Source organism: Nerophis lumbriciformis, linkage group LG17 (genome assembly GCF_033978685.3).
Source record: "Nerophis lumbriciformis linkage group LG17, RoL_Nlum_v2.1, whole genome shotgun sequence".
Taxonomy (NCBI): Eukaryota; Metazoa; Chordata; class Actinopteri; order Syngnathiformes; family Syngnathidae; genus Nerophis; species Nerophis lumbriciformis.
In genome coordinates this window covers 31,785,001-31,802,248 of record NC_084564.2, presented here as the reverse complement: position 1 = coordinate 31,802,248, position 17,248 = coordinate 31,785,001, and the positions used below count along the sequence as shown (strand labels likewise).

At 38.7% G+C, this 17,248-nt stretch overlaps 1 protein-coding gene across 1 annotated transcript in view; it reads right to left on the bottom strand.

The window, feature by feature from the left end:
- Positions 1 to 17,248, bottom strand: part of LOC133614818 (uncharacterized) — a 148,436-nt gene that overhangs the window by 18,377 nt on the left and 112,811 nt on the right. Inside the window, exon 9 of the mRNA XM_061973088.1 lies at positions 5,939 to 6,052. Coding sequence (XP_061829072.1) covers positions 5,939 to 6,052 — 114 coding nt within the window. The remainder of the gene's footprint in view (positions 1 to 5,938; positions 6,053 to 17,248) is intronic.

Here is a 17,248-nt window from a genome sequence, read left to right as displayed (position 1 = left end):
AACTACCTTGCGGCCACAGCTCCAATCAGCCGCCTCGACAATAGAGGCGCGGAACATGGTCCATTCGGACTCAATGTCCAGCACCTCCCTCGTGACATGTTCAAAGTTCTTCCGGAGGTGGGAATTGAAACTCTCTCTGACAGGAGACTCTGCCAGACGTTCCCAGCAAACCCTCACAATGCGTTTGGGCCTGCCAGGTCTGTCCGGCATCCTCCCCCACCATCGCAGCCAACTCACCACCAGGTGGTGATCGGTAGAAAGCTCCGCCCCTCTCTTCACCCGAGTGTCCAAAACATGAGGCCGCAAATCCGATGACACAACTACAAAGTCGATCATGGAACTGCGGCCTAGGGTGTCCTGGTGCCAAGTGCACATATGGACACCCTTATGTTTGAACATGGTGTTCGTTATGGACAATCTGTGACGGGCACAAAAGTCCAATAACAAAACACCGCTCGGGTTCAGATCCGGGCAGCCATTCTTCCCAATCACGCCTCTCCAGGTTTCACTGTCGCTGCCAACATGAGCATTGAAGTCCCCCAGTAGAACGAGGGAATCACCCGGGGGAGCACTCTCAAGTACTCCCTCGAGTGAATCCAAAAAGGGTGGGTACTCTGAGCTGCGGTTTGGCGCGTAAGCGCAAACCACAGTCAGGACCCGTTCCCCCACCCGAAGGCGGAGGGAAGCTACCCTCTCGTCCACCGGGTTGAACTCCAACGTGCAGGCTCTGAGCCGGGGGGAAACAAGAATTGCCACCCCACCCGTCGCCTCTCACTGCCGGCAACGCCAGAGTGGAAGAGAGTCCAGCCCTTCTCGAGATAACTGGTTCCAGAGCCCTTGCTGTGCGTCGAAGTGAGTCCGACTATATCTAGTCGGAACTTCTCCACCTCGCGCACTAGCTCAGGCTCCTTCCCCCCCAGCGAGGTGACGTTCCACATCCCAAGAGCTAGTTTCTGTAGCCGAGGATCGGACCGCCAAGTGCCCTGCCCTCGGCTGCCGCCCAGCTCACATCGCACCCGACCTCTATGGCCCCTGCTATGGGTGGTGAGCCCATTGGATCTGACGAGTCCACATTTCAAATTGCTTTTGGAAACTATGGACGTCGTGTCCTTCGGACCAAAGAGGAAAAGAACCATCCGGATTGTTATAGGCGCAAAGTTGAAAAGCCAGCATCTGTGATGGTATGGGGCTGTATTCGTGCCCAAGACATGGGTAACTTACACATCTGTGAAGGCGCCATTAATGCTGAAAGGTACATACAGGTTTTGGAGCAACATATGTTGCCATCCAGGCAACGTTACCATGGACGCCCCTGCTTATTTCAGCAAGACAATGCCAAGCCACGTGTTACATCAACGTGGCTTCATAGTTAAAGAGTGCGGGTACTAGACTGGCCTGCCTGTAGTCAAGACCTGTCTCCCATTGAAAATGTGTGGCGCATTATGAAGCCTAAAATACCACAACGGAGACCCCCGGACTGTTGAACAACTTAAGCTGTACATCAAGCAAGAATGGGAAAGAATTCCACCTGAGAAGCTTAAAAAATGTGTCTCCTCAGTTCCCAAACGTTTACTGAGTGTTGTTAAAAGGAAAGGCCATGTAACACAGTGGTGAACATGCCCTTTCCCAACTACTTTGGCACGTGTTGCAGCCATGAAATTCTAAGTTAATTATTATTTGCAAAAAAAAAAAAAAGTTTATGAGTTTGAACATCAAATATCTTGTCTTTGTAGTGCATTCAATTGAATATGGGTTGAAAAGGATTTGCAAAACATTGTATTCCGTTTATATTTACATCTAACACAATTTCCCAACTTCTATGGAAACAGGGTTTGTAGTATGTTTGTTTTGTTGCAGACATGCTTAACAAGTTGCATTAAGAAATATAATGTGCACATTTGCACAATACAGCAAAGAGGAAAAAATAACCGAGCGCAATAATCCTGCCCTTGTTATCGTGTCTATTACCGATTATTCATTCCCACCGTTTCCTTGACAACAGCAGTCCCCGATTATTAATGTAATTGTTGTTATAATTAACTATTAATGTGATTATTGTAAGGAAGGGATTCATATGACCTCTTCCCTGGGTGGATCCTGCGTGAGAAGAAGATAGGGGTTAATAATGTTGCAATGCAGTCTGCTGAAAATGAAGGAAAGCTCCACTCTACATCGCAACTGGTGCTGTGGTCCAATTTGCAATCGCCACAAAACAGGTTTTAAGATATTTAACACTCTGGCGGCTAAGGTGGATATTGCCCCCCCCCCCCCCCCAATTGGTCACGTTTCATGTATCAGGTAATAATTTGTTTATTTACGTTTTCATCCTTTTTTGTGTTTAAAAATAAATAAATTAAAGATATTTGAGAAGCCTCACGCATGGTGAATTGAGTTTGATGCACCTGATTTAGAAAAATAAAGCATATATTGTCATTCACATCATAGAAAAAAAGCAACACACCGTTGGAGTATTTATTGACTTATGTAAAGCTTTTGACACAATCCATCATTCCTTACTTCTGCAAAAATGGTCAAACTAAGGCATGAGAGGTGTTTCACAACCGTGTTTAAGTAGTTATTTAAGTAATAGATCTCAATATGTGGAAATGAATAAGACTAAATCACAGCCAAGAAGAGTAACTTGAGGGGTTCCACAAGGCTCGGTATTGGGACCTAAGTTATTTATACTATGTTTAAATGATATTTGTTCAGTATCTAATAAATTGAAATGTATTATGTTTGCAGATGATAAAAATGTATATTGTTCAGGAGAAGACTTGAAGGAAGTGTTGAGGATAATAGAGGCTGAGTTGATTCAGATTAAAAAAATGGTTTGATATTAATAAGTTATCATTAAATGATAAGAAAACTACATTTATGGTGTTAAGTGGTGCAAGGACAAATTGTGAAGCAAAATTAAAATTAAATCAAGTGGAAATTGACAGAGTATATGAAAGTAAATTCTTGGGAATAATAATTTATCATAAATTATGTTGGAAACCGCATATTGAATATATAAAGGGAAAAATATCAAAATCCATTGCTGTACTTTATAAAGTAAGACAAATGCTGAATAACAAATATGTTATATTATACTTTTATTTTTCCATATTTAACATATTGTGTCGAAGTTTGGGGAAATGTTCATAAAACAAACATAGAGCCAATAATTAAACTTCAAAAAAGGGTCATTGGAATAATACACAAAGTGTGCTACTATAAACATACCAATCCATTATTTATAAGTTCTAATGTGGTACAATTTTCAGATATTGTCTTTTTAAAAGCAATGGAAATTATTTTTGGAGCAAAGAAAAACAGCTTGCATTCTTAGGTTATTTAAATTAAGACGAGAAAACTATCAATTACGGGGGATATTGATTTTTGAAATAGGTAAAGTAAGAAGGAATATAAAATACAAATGTATTTCAGTTTTAGGAGTTAAATGGTGACACAAGCTCAGTGATGAGTTGAATACGTGTAGTTCTTTTTTTTAAGAAAGCCTTGAAAGGTGAAATAATTGAAAATTATCAAATATAGAAACAATTACTTTCATCTAGAGACGTCCGATAATATTGGACTGCCGATATTATCGGCCGATAAATGCTTTAAAATGGAAATTATCGGTATCGGTTTCAAAAAGTAAAATGTATGACTTTTTAAACGCCGCTGTGTACACGGACGTAGGGAGAAGCACAGAGCGCCAATAAACCTTTAAGGCACTGCCTTTGCGTGCCGGCCCAATCACATAAGATCTATGGCTTTTCACACACACAAGTGAATGCAAGCCATAATTGGTCAACAGCCATACAGGTCACACTGAGGGCGGCCGTATAAACAACTTTAACACTGTTACAAACATGCGCCACACTGTGAACCCACACCAAACAAGAATGGCAAAACACATTTCGGGAGAACACCCGCACCGTAACACAACATAAACACAACAGAACAAATACCCAGAACCCTTTACAGCACTAACTCTTCCGGGACGCTACAATATACACCCCCGCTACCCGGCCACCTCAACCTCCTCATGGTCTCTCAGGGAGAGCATGTCCCAAATTCCAAGCTACTGTTTTGAGGCATGTTGACTTCAATAATAAAAATGACAGTGCCATATTGGCATTTTTTTCCCATAACTTGAGTTGATTTATTTTGGAAAACCTTGTTACATTGTTTAATGCATCCAGGGGGGCATCACAACAAAATTAGGCATAATAATGTGTTAATTCTACGACTGTATATATCGGTATCGGTTGATATCGGAATCGGTGATTAAGAGTTGGACAATATCAGTATTTTGGATATCGGCAAAAAAGCCATTATCGGACATCTCTACTTTCATCCTATTGATTTTTTTGAACGTTGATGTTCCAGGTAATCTAATTTTCAGTGAAGGTATAGGATAGGCCAGGGGTCGGCAACCTTTACCACTCAAAGAGCCATTTTGACCAGTTTCACAAATTAAAGAAAACAATGGGAGCCACAAAAATATTTTGAAATTTAAAATGAAATAACACTGCATACAAAGTTTTTTTTTTGCTTTGTGCTATGTATAAACTAAGGGACTCAGACACGCGGCCCACACCTTCATATGAAAATTGAATGTAAGTGCGGCCCGCAGGTTTTATATGAATTGTCAACCCTCCCGATTTTTCCGGCAAACTACGAATTTCAGGGCAACTGTTTTCTCGAACGTGCAGTGATGATACAACATTTAGCGGCCACTACAACCAATGTGCCGGCCCAGCCACACGTTGTATGGGGCTTCTGCTTGCTCATGCAAGTGACAGCAAGACATACATGATCAACAACCACACAGGTTACACTGACGGTGGCGGTATAAAAAACTTTAACACTCTTATTAATAATGCGCCACACTGTGAACCCACACCAAACAAGAATGACAAACACATTTCGGGAGAACATCTGCACCGTAACACAACATAAACACAGCAGAACAAATACCCAGAGGCCCTAACTCTTCCGGGCTACATTATACACCCCCGCTACCAAACCCCGCCCACCTCAACCGACGCACAGAGGGGGGTATGGGGGGTTGATGTGTGAGGGAGCAGGGTTAGGGTGGGGGCGGGGTTTGGTGGTAACAGGGGTGTATAATGTAGCCCGGAAGAGTTAGGGCTGCATGGGATTCTGGGTATTTGTTCTGTTGTGTTTATGTTGTGTTAAGGTGCAGATGTTCTCCCAAAATGTGTTTGTCATTCTTGTTTGGTTTTGGTTCAAAGTGTGGCGCATTATTAGTAAGAGTGTTAAAGTTGTTTTATATGGCCACTGTCAGTGTAACCTGTGTGGCTGTTGACCAAGTATGCCTTGCTGTCACTTACGTGTGCAAGCAGAAGATGCATATAACAAGAGGCTGGGCTGGCACGCTGTTTGTATATATTGTAGAGGGCGCTAAATGTTGTACCATCATGGCACGCCCTTATTATTATTGTAAGGGTGAAAATCGGAGAATATTAATATTAATCTGCGAGAGGCTCTGAAATCCGTAAGTCTCCCGGGAAAATCGGGGGGGTTGGCAAGTATGCAGCTGAGCCGCATCAGAGTGATCAAAGAGCCGCATGCGGCTCCGGAGCTGCGGGTTGCCGACCCCTGGGATAGGCAAATATAAGCTTTGGCTTCAGCCTATTCCTTTTTCGGTCATTCTTTTTCTTTTCTTTTTGTGTGTAAATGTGTATGATTGTTAAATATGTATAATCTGTGCTGTTAAACTGGTCACACAAAATAGTTGATGGTTGATTATAGGACCCAAATAAACTTATTTCATTTACTCTATTTCCTTATATTCCATAATTTATTCTTCTTTCTTTTTTTTTTTTATCACATCCTGTTTTACTGTCACGACGTCAGACACGCACGGGGAGTTTTCACTCCACACTTGGGCTTCACATCGAGCTCATCTTGACCTACTGACCCAGCTGGCAGGTCCTGCCGCTCCATCCAGGCGGGCAGAGGCAGCGGTAACCTCCCGGAGCCTCCTGACACGTTGCGCCTCGTCCACACGGGCTTCGGTCGCATCGCTTTACCACTGTGAGAAACAAAAAAAAAAATGTCCATCAATTACTGACCTGCGCATGTGTGTGTTGCCACTAAGTGCAGGTGTGTAAACGGTGCAGCAGTGAAGTGGTATGCGGAAGCTTCTCAGTGGCTTTCATTATTTTCTGCTGCTGAGCAAACAGTGATAAAAGCAATCATCTGCTGGATGCACCAGGTTCTCATCACTCACAACATACACAGAGGAAAAGTGTATTTAAGTTAAGAGATGGGAAACGACGGAGGTTAAATTGCGGTCTTCTGCTCATCTCAAATGGATTTTTTAAAATGGGGACAGTGAGTTTGCATCGAAAAATGTATGGACATGCTGAGCACTCCAGTCCTGTAGGTGGCAGTAATGAATCAAAGCAACATTTCTATTGAATCTATTGAAGTGAAGTGAATTATATTTATATAGCGCTTTTCTCTAGCGACTCAAAGCGCTTTACATAGTGAAACCCAATATCTAAGTTACATTTAAAGCAGTGTGGGTGGCACTGGGAGCAGGTGGGTAAAGTGTCTTGCCCAAGGACACAACGGCAGTGACTAGGATGGCGGAAGCGGGGATCGAACCTGGAACCCTCAAGTTGCCGGCACGGCCACTGTACAGTAATCTATTTATTTATTTATATATATTTATTTATTTTATATATATATATATATATATTATTTATGTATATTTATTTATTTATGTATGCACCTTATTGCTTTTTTATCCTGCACTACCATGAGCTTATGTAACGAAATGTTGTTCTTATCTGTGCTGTAAAGTTCAAATTTGAATGACAATAAAAAGGAAGTCTAGTCTACCAACCGAGCTATGCCGCCCTATTAAAGAGCTGGGCAAATATTTGGACTCCGGGGCCACATTGAGAGAACAAATGTGCCTGGGGGGGCCAATGTGTATGTGTGTATAAATGGTATGTACACATTTAGCTGTAAAAAACTGCTGTACAATAAGTGTGTTTGGCTCCCTTTTATTCAGGAACACTAATACCAAAAGTCACAAAGTCCAATAGAGTTCTAATAAAGTTATGACAGACCACCTCAAAAAAACCGGAATGAAATTTTACAGTTTTTTTTACTGAATGGGACCCCCAAAATGTACATGAAAATAAAGAAAATGGGATTTACAATATTAACTACAAACAATAAAACACTGAATATTAACAACATATGAACATCACTCCTCTTTTGTGTGGGATTTACAATATTAACTATGAACGATAAAACACTGAATATTGACAACATATGAACATGGCTCCTCTTTTATGTGGGATTTTCAATATTAACGATGAACAATAAAACACTGAATATTAAGAACATAGTTCTCAGACCAGCTCCTCCATAGTTGTGTATAGGGATGTCCGATAATGGCTTTTTGCCGATATCCGATATTGTCCAACTCTTTAATTACCGATACCGATATCAACCGATGCCGATATCAACCGAAATATATACAGTCGTGGAATTAACACATTATTATGCCTAATTTGGACAACCAGGAATGGTGAAGATAAGGTACTTTTTAAAAAAATTAATAAAATAAGATGAATAAATTAAAAACATTTACTTGATTAAAAAAGAAAGTAAAACAATATAAAAACAGATACATAGAAACTAGTAATTAATGAAAATGAGTAAAATTAACTGTTAAAGGTTAGTACTATTCGTGGACCAGCAGCACGCACAATCATGTGTGCTTACGGACTGTATCCCTTGCAGACTGTATTGAGGTGGGATGGATTATCTTGGCAAAGAACACACATTTGAGAGGAATAGGTCACCTTGCTCACACTGGTGAATGAATGATGAATGAATGATGGGTGGTGGTCGGAGGAGCCGTAGGCGCAAACTGGCAGCCTCGCTTCCGTCAGTCTACCCCAGGGCAGCTGTGGCTACAAATGTAGCTTACCAATGATGGGTTCCCACTTCTCTGTGAGAGTTTTGAGTATCTAATAATAGAAAAGCGCGATATAAAATCTAATCCATTATTATTATTATATATATTGATATATAATGTAGGAACCAGAATATTAATAACAGAAAGAAATAACCCTTTTGTGTGAATGAGTGGGAGGGAGATTTTTTGGGTTGGTGCACTAATTGTAAGTGTATCTTGTGTTTTTTATGTTGATTTAATTAAAAAAAAAAAAAAAAACAAAAAAAAAAAACGATACCGATAATTAAAAAAAAACGATACCGATAATTATCGGACATCTCTAGTTGTGTATCTTTTACAACCAAGCATAACATAACACAAATGTAACAAACAGCAAAATATGAATGCAAAGTGTAATAAACACCTACAATATGATATATTATCAAGTACAAATCTGCTTCAGCATCTGTTCCTGACACATGTGTTTGACCTAGATTACCCTAATAACTCCTATAACACCCAAAAGCGCAGATTTCAGCCATTGAAATACTTTGTATATTTAAAAACATCACTGCACATCATAATAGCAAATACAGTTTTGGTGTTAAAGGTCTAAAAAAAAAAGGACGTAGAACGCCCAGCGGGCCGGATTGAAAATAATTGTCATACAACACACTGAAAAGGGGTTTTATTGTATGTACTTTGGCGCCAACTTTTGGACGAGTTTGATCACTGCAGGTGCTGCTGGTTGAAAATGTACGTCCTCTTTCGTGCCATAAACCGGATGTAGCATTTCTGCTCGAAGGGATTCTTCATTCGTCACACCGAGGAACGTTTGTAAGTTTTACAATATAACTACAACAATTCATACTTACAAAACCGTCCCATGTGTGATGTCTGTTGGAGTGTTGTTGTGCGTATTTGTATGTGCTATTGTAATGTAATCAAGCTAGTATCGTTAGCATTAGTGAATATGCAAAAAGGTTTACAAGTGTCTGCATTATACAAACCCTGTTTCCATATGAGTTGGGAAATTGTGTTAGATGTAAATATAAACGGAATACAATGATTTGCAAATCATTTTCAACCCATATTCAATTGAATGCACTACAAAGACAAGATATTTGGTGTTCAAACTCATAAACTTTTTTTTTTTTTTTTTGCAAAAAATAATTAACTTAGAATTTCATGGCTGCAACACGTGCCAAAGTAGTTGGGAAGGGGCATGTTCACCACTGTGTTACATGGCCTTTCCTTTTAACAACACTCAGTAAACATTTGGGAATTAAGAAGACACATTTTTTAAGCTTCTCAGGTGGAATTCTTTCCCATTCTTGCTTGATGTACAGCTTAAGTTGTTCAACAGTCCGGGGGTCTCCGTTGTGGTATTTTAGGCTTCATAATGCGCCACACATTTTCAATGGGAGACAGGTCTGGACTACAGGCAGGCCAGTCTAGTACCCGTACTCTTTTACTATGAAGCCACGTTGATGTAACACGTGGCTTGGCATTGTCTTGCTGAAATAAGCAGGGGCGTCCATGGTAACGTTGCTTGGATGGCAACATATGTTGCTCCAAAACCTGTATGTACCTTTCAGCATTAATGGCGCCTTCACAGATGTGTAAGTTACCGGTACCCATGTCTTGGGCACTAATACACCCCCATACCATCACATATGCTGGCTTTTCAACTTTGCGCCTATAACAATCCGGATGGTTCTTTTCCTCTTTGTCCGGAGGACACGACGTCCACAGTTTCCAAAAACAATTTGAAATGTGAACTCGTCAGATCACAGAACACTTTTCCACTTTGTATCAGTCCATCTTAGATGAGCTCAGGTCCAGCGAAGCCGACGGAGTTTCTGGGTGTTGTTGATAAACGGTTTTCGCCTTGCATAGGAGAGTTTTAACTTGCACTTACAGATGTAGCGACCAACTGTAGTTACTGACAGTGGGTTTCTGAAGTGTTCCTGAGCCCATGTGGTGATATCCTTTACACACTGATGTCGCTTGTTGATGCAGTACAGCCTGAGGGATCGAAGGTCACGGGCTTAGCTGCTTACGTGCAGTGTTTTCTCCAGATTCTCGTAACCCTTTGATGATATTACGGACCGTAGATGGTGAAATCCCTAAATTCCTTGCAATAGCTGCTTGAGAAATGTTTTTCTTAAACTGTTCAACAATTTGCTCACGCATTTGTTGACAAAGTGGTGACCCTCGCCCCATCCTTGTTTGTGAATGACTGAGCATTTCATGGAATCTACTTTTACACCCAATCATGGCACCCACCTGTTCCCAATTTGCCTGTTCACCTGTGGGATGTTCCAAATAAGTGTTTGATGAGCATTCCTCAACTTTATCAGTATTTATTGCCACCTTTCCCAACTTCTTTGTCACGTGTTGCTGGCATCAAATTCTAAAGTTAATGATTATTTGCAAAAAAAAAAAATGTTTATCAGTTTGAACATCAAATATGTTGTCTTTGTAGCATATTCAACTGAATATGGGTTGAAAATGATTTGCAAATCATTGTATTCCGTTAATATTTACATCTTACACAATTCCCCAACTCATATGGAAACGGGGTTTGTATTATAACTTACGGCTTTCTTTTTGTATTGTTTCAGTTTGGTAAATTCACCGATACGTCACCATGGAGTTATTGAGTCTGTTTAGCTAATTAGAGAGCCAGCTTCTGCAGCTATTTGGTTCATTAAAATGAGTTCTGTTTTGATTGATCAGCTGTTTTACCTCGTGTGTGACGGGCACCGTTTGGAAACAATTAACAATCACAAAATATTTCATACCGGTATTTATCTACAGCTTATAGTCCGGTGCGGCTAATATACATTAAAATATTTATTTCTTCTAAAATGTTGTGGGTGTGGCTTAAATACCGGTGCGCTCTATAGCCTGGAAAATAAGGTGCATAAAATGTTGTTCGAGGTTTTTTTTTAGACGCTTTCCTTGTGTTGTTACTGAAAAACTGCTAGCATGGTGTCGAACACACAAATAAGGGTATAGACGTGTGATCTCGGGTAAAATTCCAAAATAAAGCGCACATTTCTTTAAAGACATCAACAATGTTGCACAATATTTGAATCATTTGGGGTTTAGGAGAAGCCACCATAACAATGTTCCCATGCTTATTGGCGCTCTGTGTCTACATATCCCTCATAACCCTTTCCCATTGACGTAACCTGTCACAACAACCATTTTCCACAAACCTGACCCTAAATCCAAGCCCGAGCAATAACAACCCCCAGCCCACCCAAAACTAAACAGACCGTCTCAAACAAACATACGCTTTAATTAACATTGCTTGTACACACATAAACTCAGTCCAAACTGTGACATGAAATCAACCAAACGACAGACAAAAGTGACAGAAGAAAAATTCCTTCATGTTCATCTGCTTGTCTTGCACTCGTCATGATAATGATAATACAACATTTTGTTATTGTTGTGTATACACGCCAGCAAGCTAATCTTGATAGAGGGTGACAGCAGCGATGTATTTACACTCTCAGACGTGACCTACACCTGGCCAATCTTATAATACGCGCGCACACACACACAAATTATTGTATTTGTTACCTTCTTGAGACATCCAAAAAATGCCTACTCCTTTCGGACCACCCTTTCTAGATATATAAAGATGTGTATTTACAACATTAATAATATATACATACTATGCAAATATATATAAAAGACAAGTTTTTTGTTTGTTTTTTTTGTTTTTTTTAATGTTTTGTTTGTAATTGGTTTTTAATCTTCATTATTTACTTCATGTTATTACAGTATGTCTCTATATACATATTTATTTATTTATTTTTAGTTAATTTTGGCCAAAGGGGGCACATTTCAATTTCTTATACACACTTGTTATTTCATATGTTGACCAGAGGGGGAGCACTTTTAAAAGCGACACAGTCAATTTGAAAATTCCCTCCTTTTTGGGACCACCCTCATTTTGATAGATGTCACCAGCAGGGGTGCAAATGAGATATTGTCTATTACATGCAATGTTATTGGGACCATGATTTATGTCATCACTTGTTCACACCTCCTCATATGGAAGATACTTTTCCTTCTTCATGTCTCAAGACGGGTAGAAATACAAAACCACACACACACATTCTTGTATTGTGTACCTTCTAAAAAATGCCTACCTCTTTCGGACCACCCTTTCTAGATATATAAAGATTTGTATTTACAACATTAATAATATATACATACTATGCAAATATAAAAAAACTTGTTGTGAAAAATGAGCTGGAACGTCACAAGAAAAACTTAGAATTTTGGCAGTATTATAATAAAAGTCGCATATTACTCAGCGCAAGTCAAAATTTTACAAGAAAAACTGAACATTTGTGCATTATGATAAAAGTTGGAATTTTACCCAATAACAGACACAATTTTACAAGAAAAGCTTAAAATGCTGGCAATTTTATGAAAAGTCGTAATTTTACTCGACAAAAGTCACAATTTTACAAGAAAACTCAAAAATGTTGGCAATATCATAATAATCGGAATTTTATAAGAACAACAAAAAATTTGGCAATAGTGTGATACAAGTCCGAATTTTATATGACAAATATCACCATTTTGCAGTAAAAGTACTAATTTAACATAAAAAAGTACAAATTTTACAAGAAAATATTGCGATATTACAGAAACAGAAATAATATGAGAAATTGTTCCCAATTTTATGAGAAAAAAGTCAACATATTGTGAAAAAAAGACTGCTTTTAGTTCATTTAAAAATTATTAAAAAATGTGTTTGCAATTGGTTTTTAATTTTCATTATTTACTTCAAGTTATTACAGTATGTGTCTATATACATATGTATTTATTATTTTTTTAATTAATTTTGGCCAAAGAGGGCGCATTTCAATTTCTTACACACACTTGTTATTACATATGTTGACCACAGGGGGATTACTTCACATTTTTTACACACACTTGTTATTTCATATGTTGTACACGGTAGTGTGCAAATATAAAAAAGGTAAGCTTTTTGTAAAAAAAATGTGTTTTACTTTTTTGTTTGTAATTGGTTTTTAATCTTCATTAATAACTTAATGTTATTACAGTATGTCTCGATATACATATTTATTTTATTTGTTTTAATTAATTTTGGCCAAAGGGGGCGCATTTCAATTTCTTACACACACTTGTTATTACATATGTTGACCAGAGAGGGAGCACTTCAAATTTTTACACACACTTGTTATTTCATATGTTGACCAGAGGGGGAACACTTTTAAAAGCGACACAGTCAATTTGAAAAATCCCTCCTTTTTGCGACCACCCTCATTTTGATAGATGTCACCAGCAGGGGTGCAAATGAGACATTTTCTATTAGATGCAATATTATTGGGACCATGATTTATGTCATCACTTGTTCACACCTCCTCATATGGAAGATACTTTTCCTTCTTCATGTCTCAAGAAGGCTAGAAATACAAGAACACACACACACACACTCACACACACACACACACACTTAATGGCCACACAAACACATTAGATCAGACCGCTTTGACAGCTGACTTGTTACTCCACCAAAACATGCTTGACCTTTGTTCTTGCGTCATACCACACAAGTCTCAGAAGTTATGAGGCGTGACGGGAAAGTGGAGTGCAGGTAGTAGCATCCGAACATTATATGCTGCAGCTTGTGTCTATTTGCATTGAAAAGAGCTGTTTTGCACGAAAGGGGTGCTTTCAGTTCTAGTAGTATCTCACAGAAGGGAATACAGCCTTTGTTTTTTCAGCAAGCATTCTGTTTATGGCATAACTTCTCAAGGTATTATATCAGGGATATTTCATTGAATTGTTTTGGGGGCCACATTTTCAGAAAGGTGGTGTACGAAAACACGTGCAGACTTGGTATGTGTACAATATGGATTATGTCTCTTAGGTGAGCAGAATGTATTATTTAGCACGTCTGTCTTCATGGCTATGCAGCATATATTCTGATTATCAGAAGACCCACAATACTGGGAGGAGAAGATGCAAATATAATCATTCAACACAAGCAATGCAGTGATTTACCATGCATTGATTAACGTGGACCCCGACTTAAACAAGTTGAAAAACGTATTCGGGTGTTACCATTTAGTGGTCAATTGTGCGGAATATGTACTGTACTGTGCAATTTACTAATACAAGTTTCAATCAATCGCAGTTCTGTGGGCACTATTTTGCGTTTTTATTTAGTACTTTTGAAAAGTATGTGCAGTGGCCGTGAGAAAAGAGGTGATCACACTGCAAAGACAGACAATGGACAGAGAATCTTCTGTCCTACGTATATACATACTGTATCATCTATTCAGCAGCATACATGCATACATGCATATATACACACACATACATATACATGTATATACACATACATATACAGTACTGTATCATCTATTGAGCAATATCACTTTATAATTTTACATATATATACACATACATAAACGTACACATACACATATGTGTACATACATATACAGTACTGTATCATCTATTCAGCATATATATACATATATATATATACATATACACACACATATATAAACATACACACATATATATGTATATATATATATATATATATATTTATATATATACATACACACATATATATATATATATATACATACACACACACACACACACACACACACATATATATATATATATATATATATATATATATATATATATATATATATATATATATATACACACACATACATACATATACAGTACTGTATCATCTATTCAGCAATATCACTTTATAATTGTATAGCTGCTGGATGACTTTAGCACCTGATTGAAACAAATTAAATTAATGGGTCTTGGTGTCTGCTGGTGTTTATTTTTTAATGACGTTCATTTCTTTCACATAGGAGATATAAATAACAATATATCTCCTATATGAGAATTTGTCTTTCAATATGCATTTTCTTGCGTTTGGATCATTGCAGACGCATGAATGCACTGCGCATTAAAAATGGTTGTCTATAGATTGCGACTCTATAAGGTAGAAAGAGTGTTACAGAGAATAGATATGTGCTGTAAGTTCAACAGCAACACGCGCAGGTTGGAGAGAAGAATAATGCTGGCAGTACACGCAAAAATCTCATTTAAAACAATTGTACACGCAGTCTTAGGAGATCACAGGCGACACGGCCACTATCAGTACACGCAATTTTGAAGTTTGCACACGTTGTTTAGTGCCTGGTATTTGGATCTTAGCTGATTAGGCCCTTAAAGGGGTGCTTTGAGGAACGCCTCAGTTATGTAAATCACAATCTTGGACCCCCTTGTTCTATGTTTGCTAGCAAGATTTAAGTGAAGTGAAGTGAATTATATTTATATAGCGCTTTTTCTCTAGTGACTCAAAGCGCTTTACATAGTGAAACCCAATATCTAAGTTACATTCAAACCAGTGTGGGTGGCACTGGGAGCAGGTGGGTAAAGTGTCTTGCCCAAGGACACAACGGCTGTGACCAATGTTCCCTCTAATTGTTCATGTGTGTGAGCAAACACAAAAACTCCCTGAGCATTCAGTGGAGCACATGTGATCAACATCACACGTGGCAATACCAGCAGCACACCTGTCTCAAACCAATCTTTTATAATAATACTCAAATGAGAGGAGTCATTTTCATGAGATTATTTTGTAATATTAGTGATTTGGCCCACTTGTAATGAAAATAAAAGAAATCTTGTTTTTCATAAGCTATGGATTAGTATTGTACAATATGTCTGGGTGGGGGTCCTGCTTTGGAAATCATTTGTACCCCTTTCAGAGATCACATTTAGTTCCCCTTAAACATTCTCATGTTGCACAATGAAATGTAAGCATAGGATGAAGTGTGCATTCCTGTAACTTTCTTCTCCTTCTCCATGATTAATATCAATAAATTAACATTAATAATAAATGACAGTAGAATAAGCACACGTATGACTGAGGAGTCATAGTGTAACTTTGTGTGGTGTTTGAGTTGTCCGACTTTTTGTGTGGCCATAAACGCACCAGTGGCTTAGTGCTATGCGTGTTGGTGACAGATGACAAGTTGGTTTTGGCCTGCTTTGTACGGCAGAAAATGACTACTTTTTCGAGATAGAAGTGTTTTACTCACGTTTTTGGTGGGGTTATGGCCGAATATAAACAGTTTTGCTCAATAAAGTGATCGATATAATTCCTGTCCTCGAAGCATCTCGATAGACGTTACAATAATTTAACGGTGTTCAATTGAACGGTGTTGACGAACACCGTTAGGGCCGCTTGTTGTCACTGTCACTCAGAGTTGCATTGCAAAATTACACAGAATAAATGTGTTTATTTTGTTTAGAATTCAGATGGGTTTGATTTGGTGCGCGGCATATATTTGCTGTGCGCAGAGGATGCTTGAGCAGTGCGCAATTGCGCAGGCGCGCACCCTAGAGGGAACGTTGGCAGTGACTAGGATGGCAGAAGCTGGGATCGAACCTGGAACCCTCAAGTTGCTGGCACGGCCACTCTACCAACCGAGCTATACCGCCCCGTGGCAATGAAAATAACTGCTTGTGTGTTTACATTGGTCCAAGTTCCTCTGTAGGGCACTCCAGTATTTTAGAAAGTTTTGAAGTGAATGTGATGATGTTATTACCGGGGCCGCAAGTTAAAAAGCCCTGTACAATACCATAGAAAGGAAACTTAGATATGTATTAGAGTAGTCAGTGTACAGGTTGTATATCAGTTTACATTTACTATGCACAGAAAAGAGGATAACCCTAACAAGATATGACCTGCAGTGACAGGTTATGACACTTCAAATCATGTGACCACAGTTTGGACATCTTCACCGTACACTCTTTGGTTGCCAGTTATTTAGACAATAATTGTTATGTGCTGAGACATTTTTAGCAAATAGGAAATCAATACTATTATACAAGCTGGACTGTGACCACTTTAATGTAGATCCAAGTTTTATTTATTTATTTATTTATAGTATTGTAGCTTGGGAAAATACAAAAAAATCGTGCTTGCTAAAGCGGGGGTGAAGTGTACTCACTTGATGACTACGATACTGTATAGATACTGTGTGTGTGTGTGTGTGTGTGTGTGTGTGTGTGTGTGTGTGTGTGTGTGTGTGTGTGTGTGTGTGTGTGTGTGTGTGTGTGTGTGTGTCTTAGGTTGTTTTTTTACCCTTTTTGAGACAACAAGGAAAAGTACCTTCCATATGAGGACTGAAATCATGGTCCCAATAACATTGCATCTAATAGACAATGTCTCATTTGCACCCCTGCTGGTGACATCTA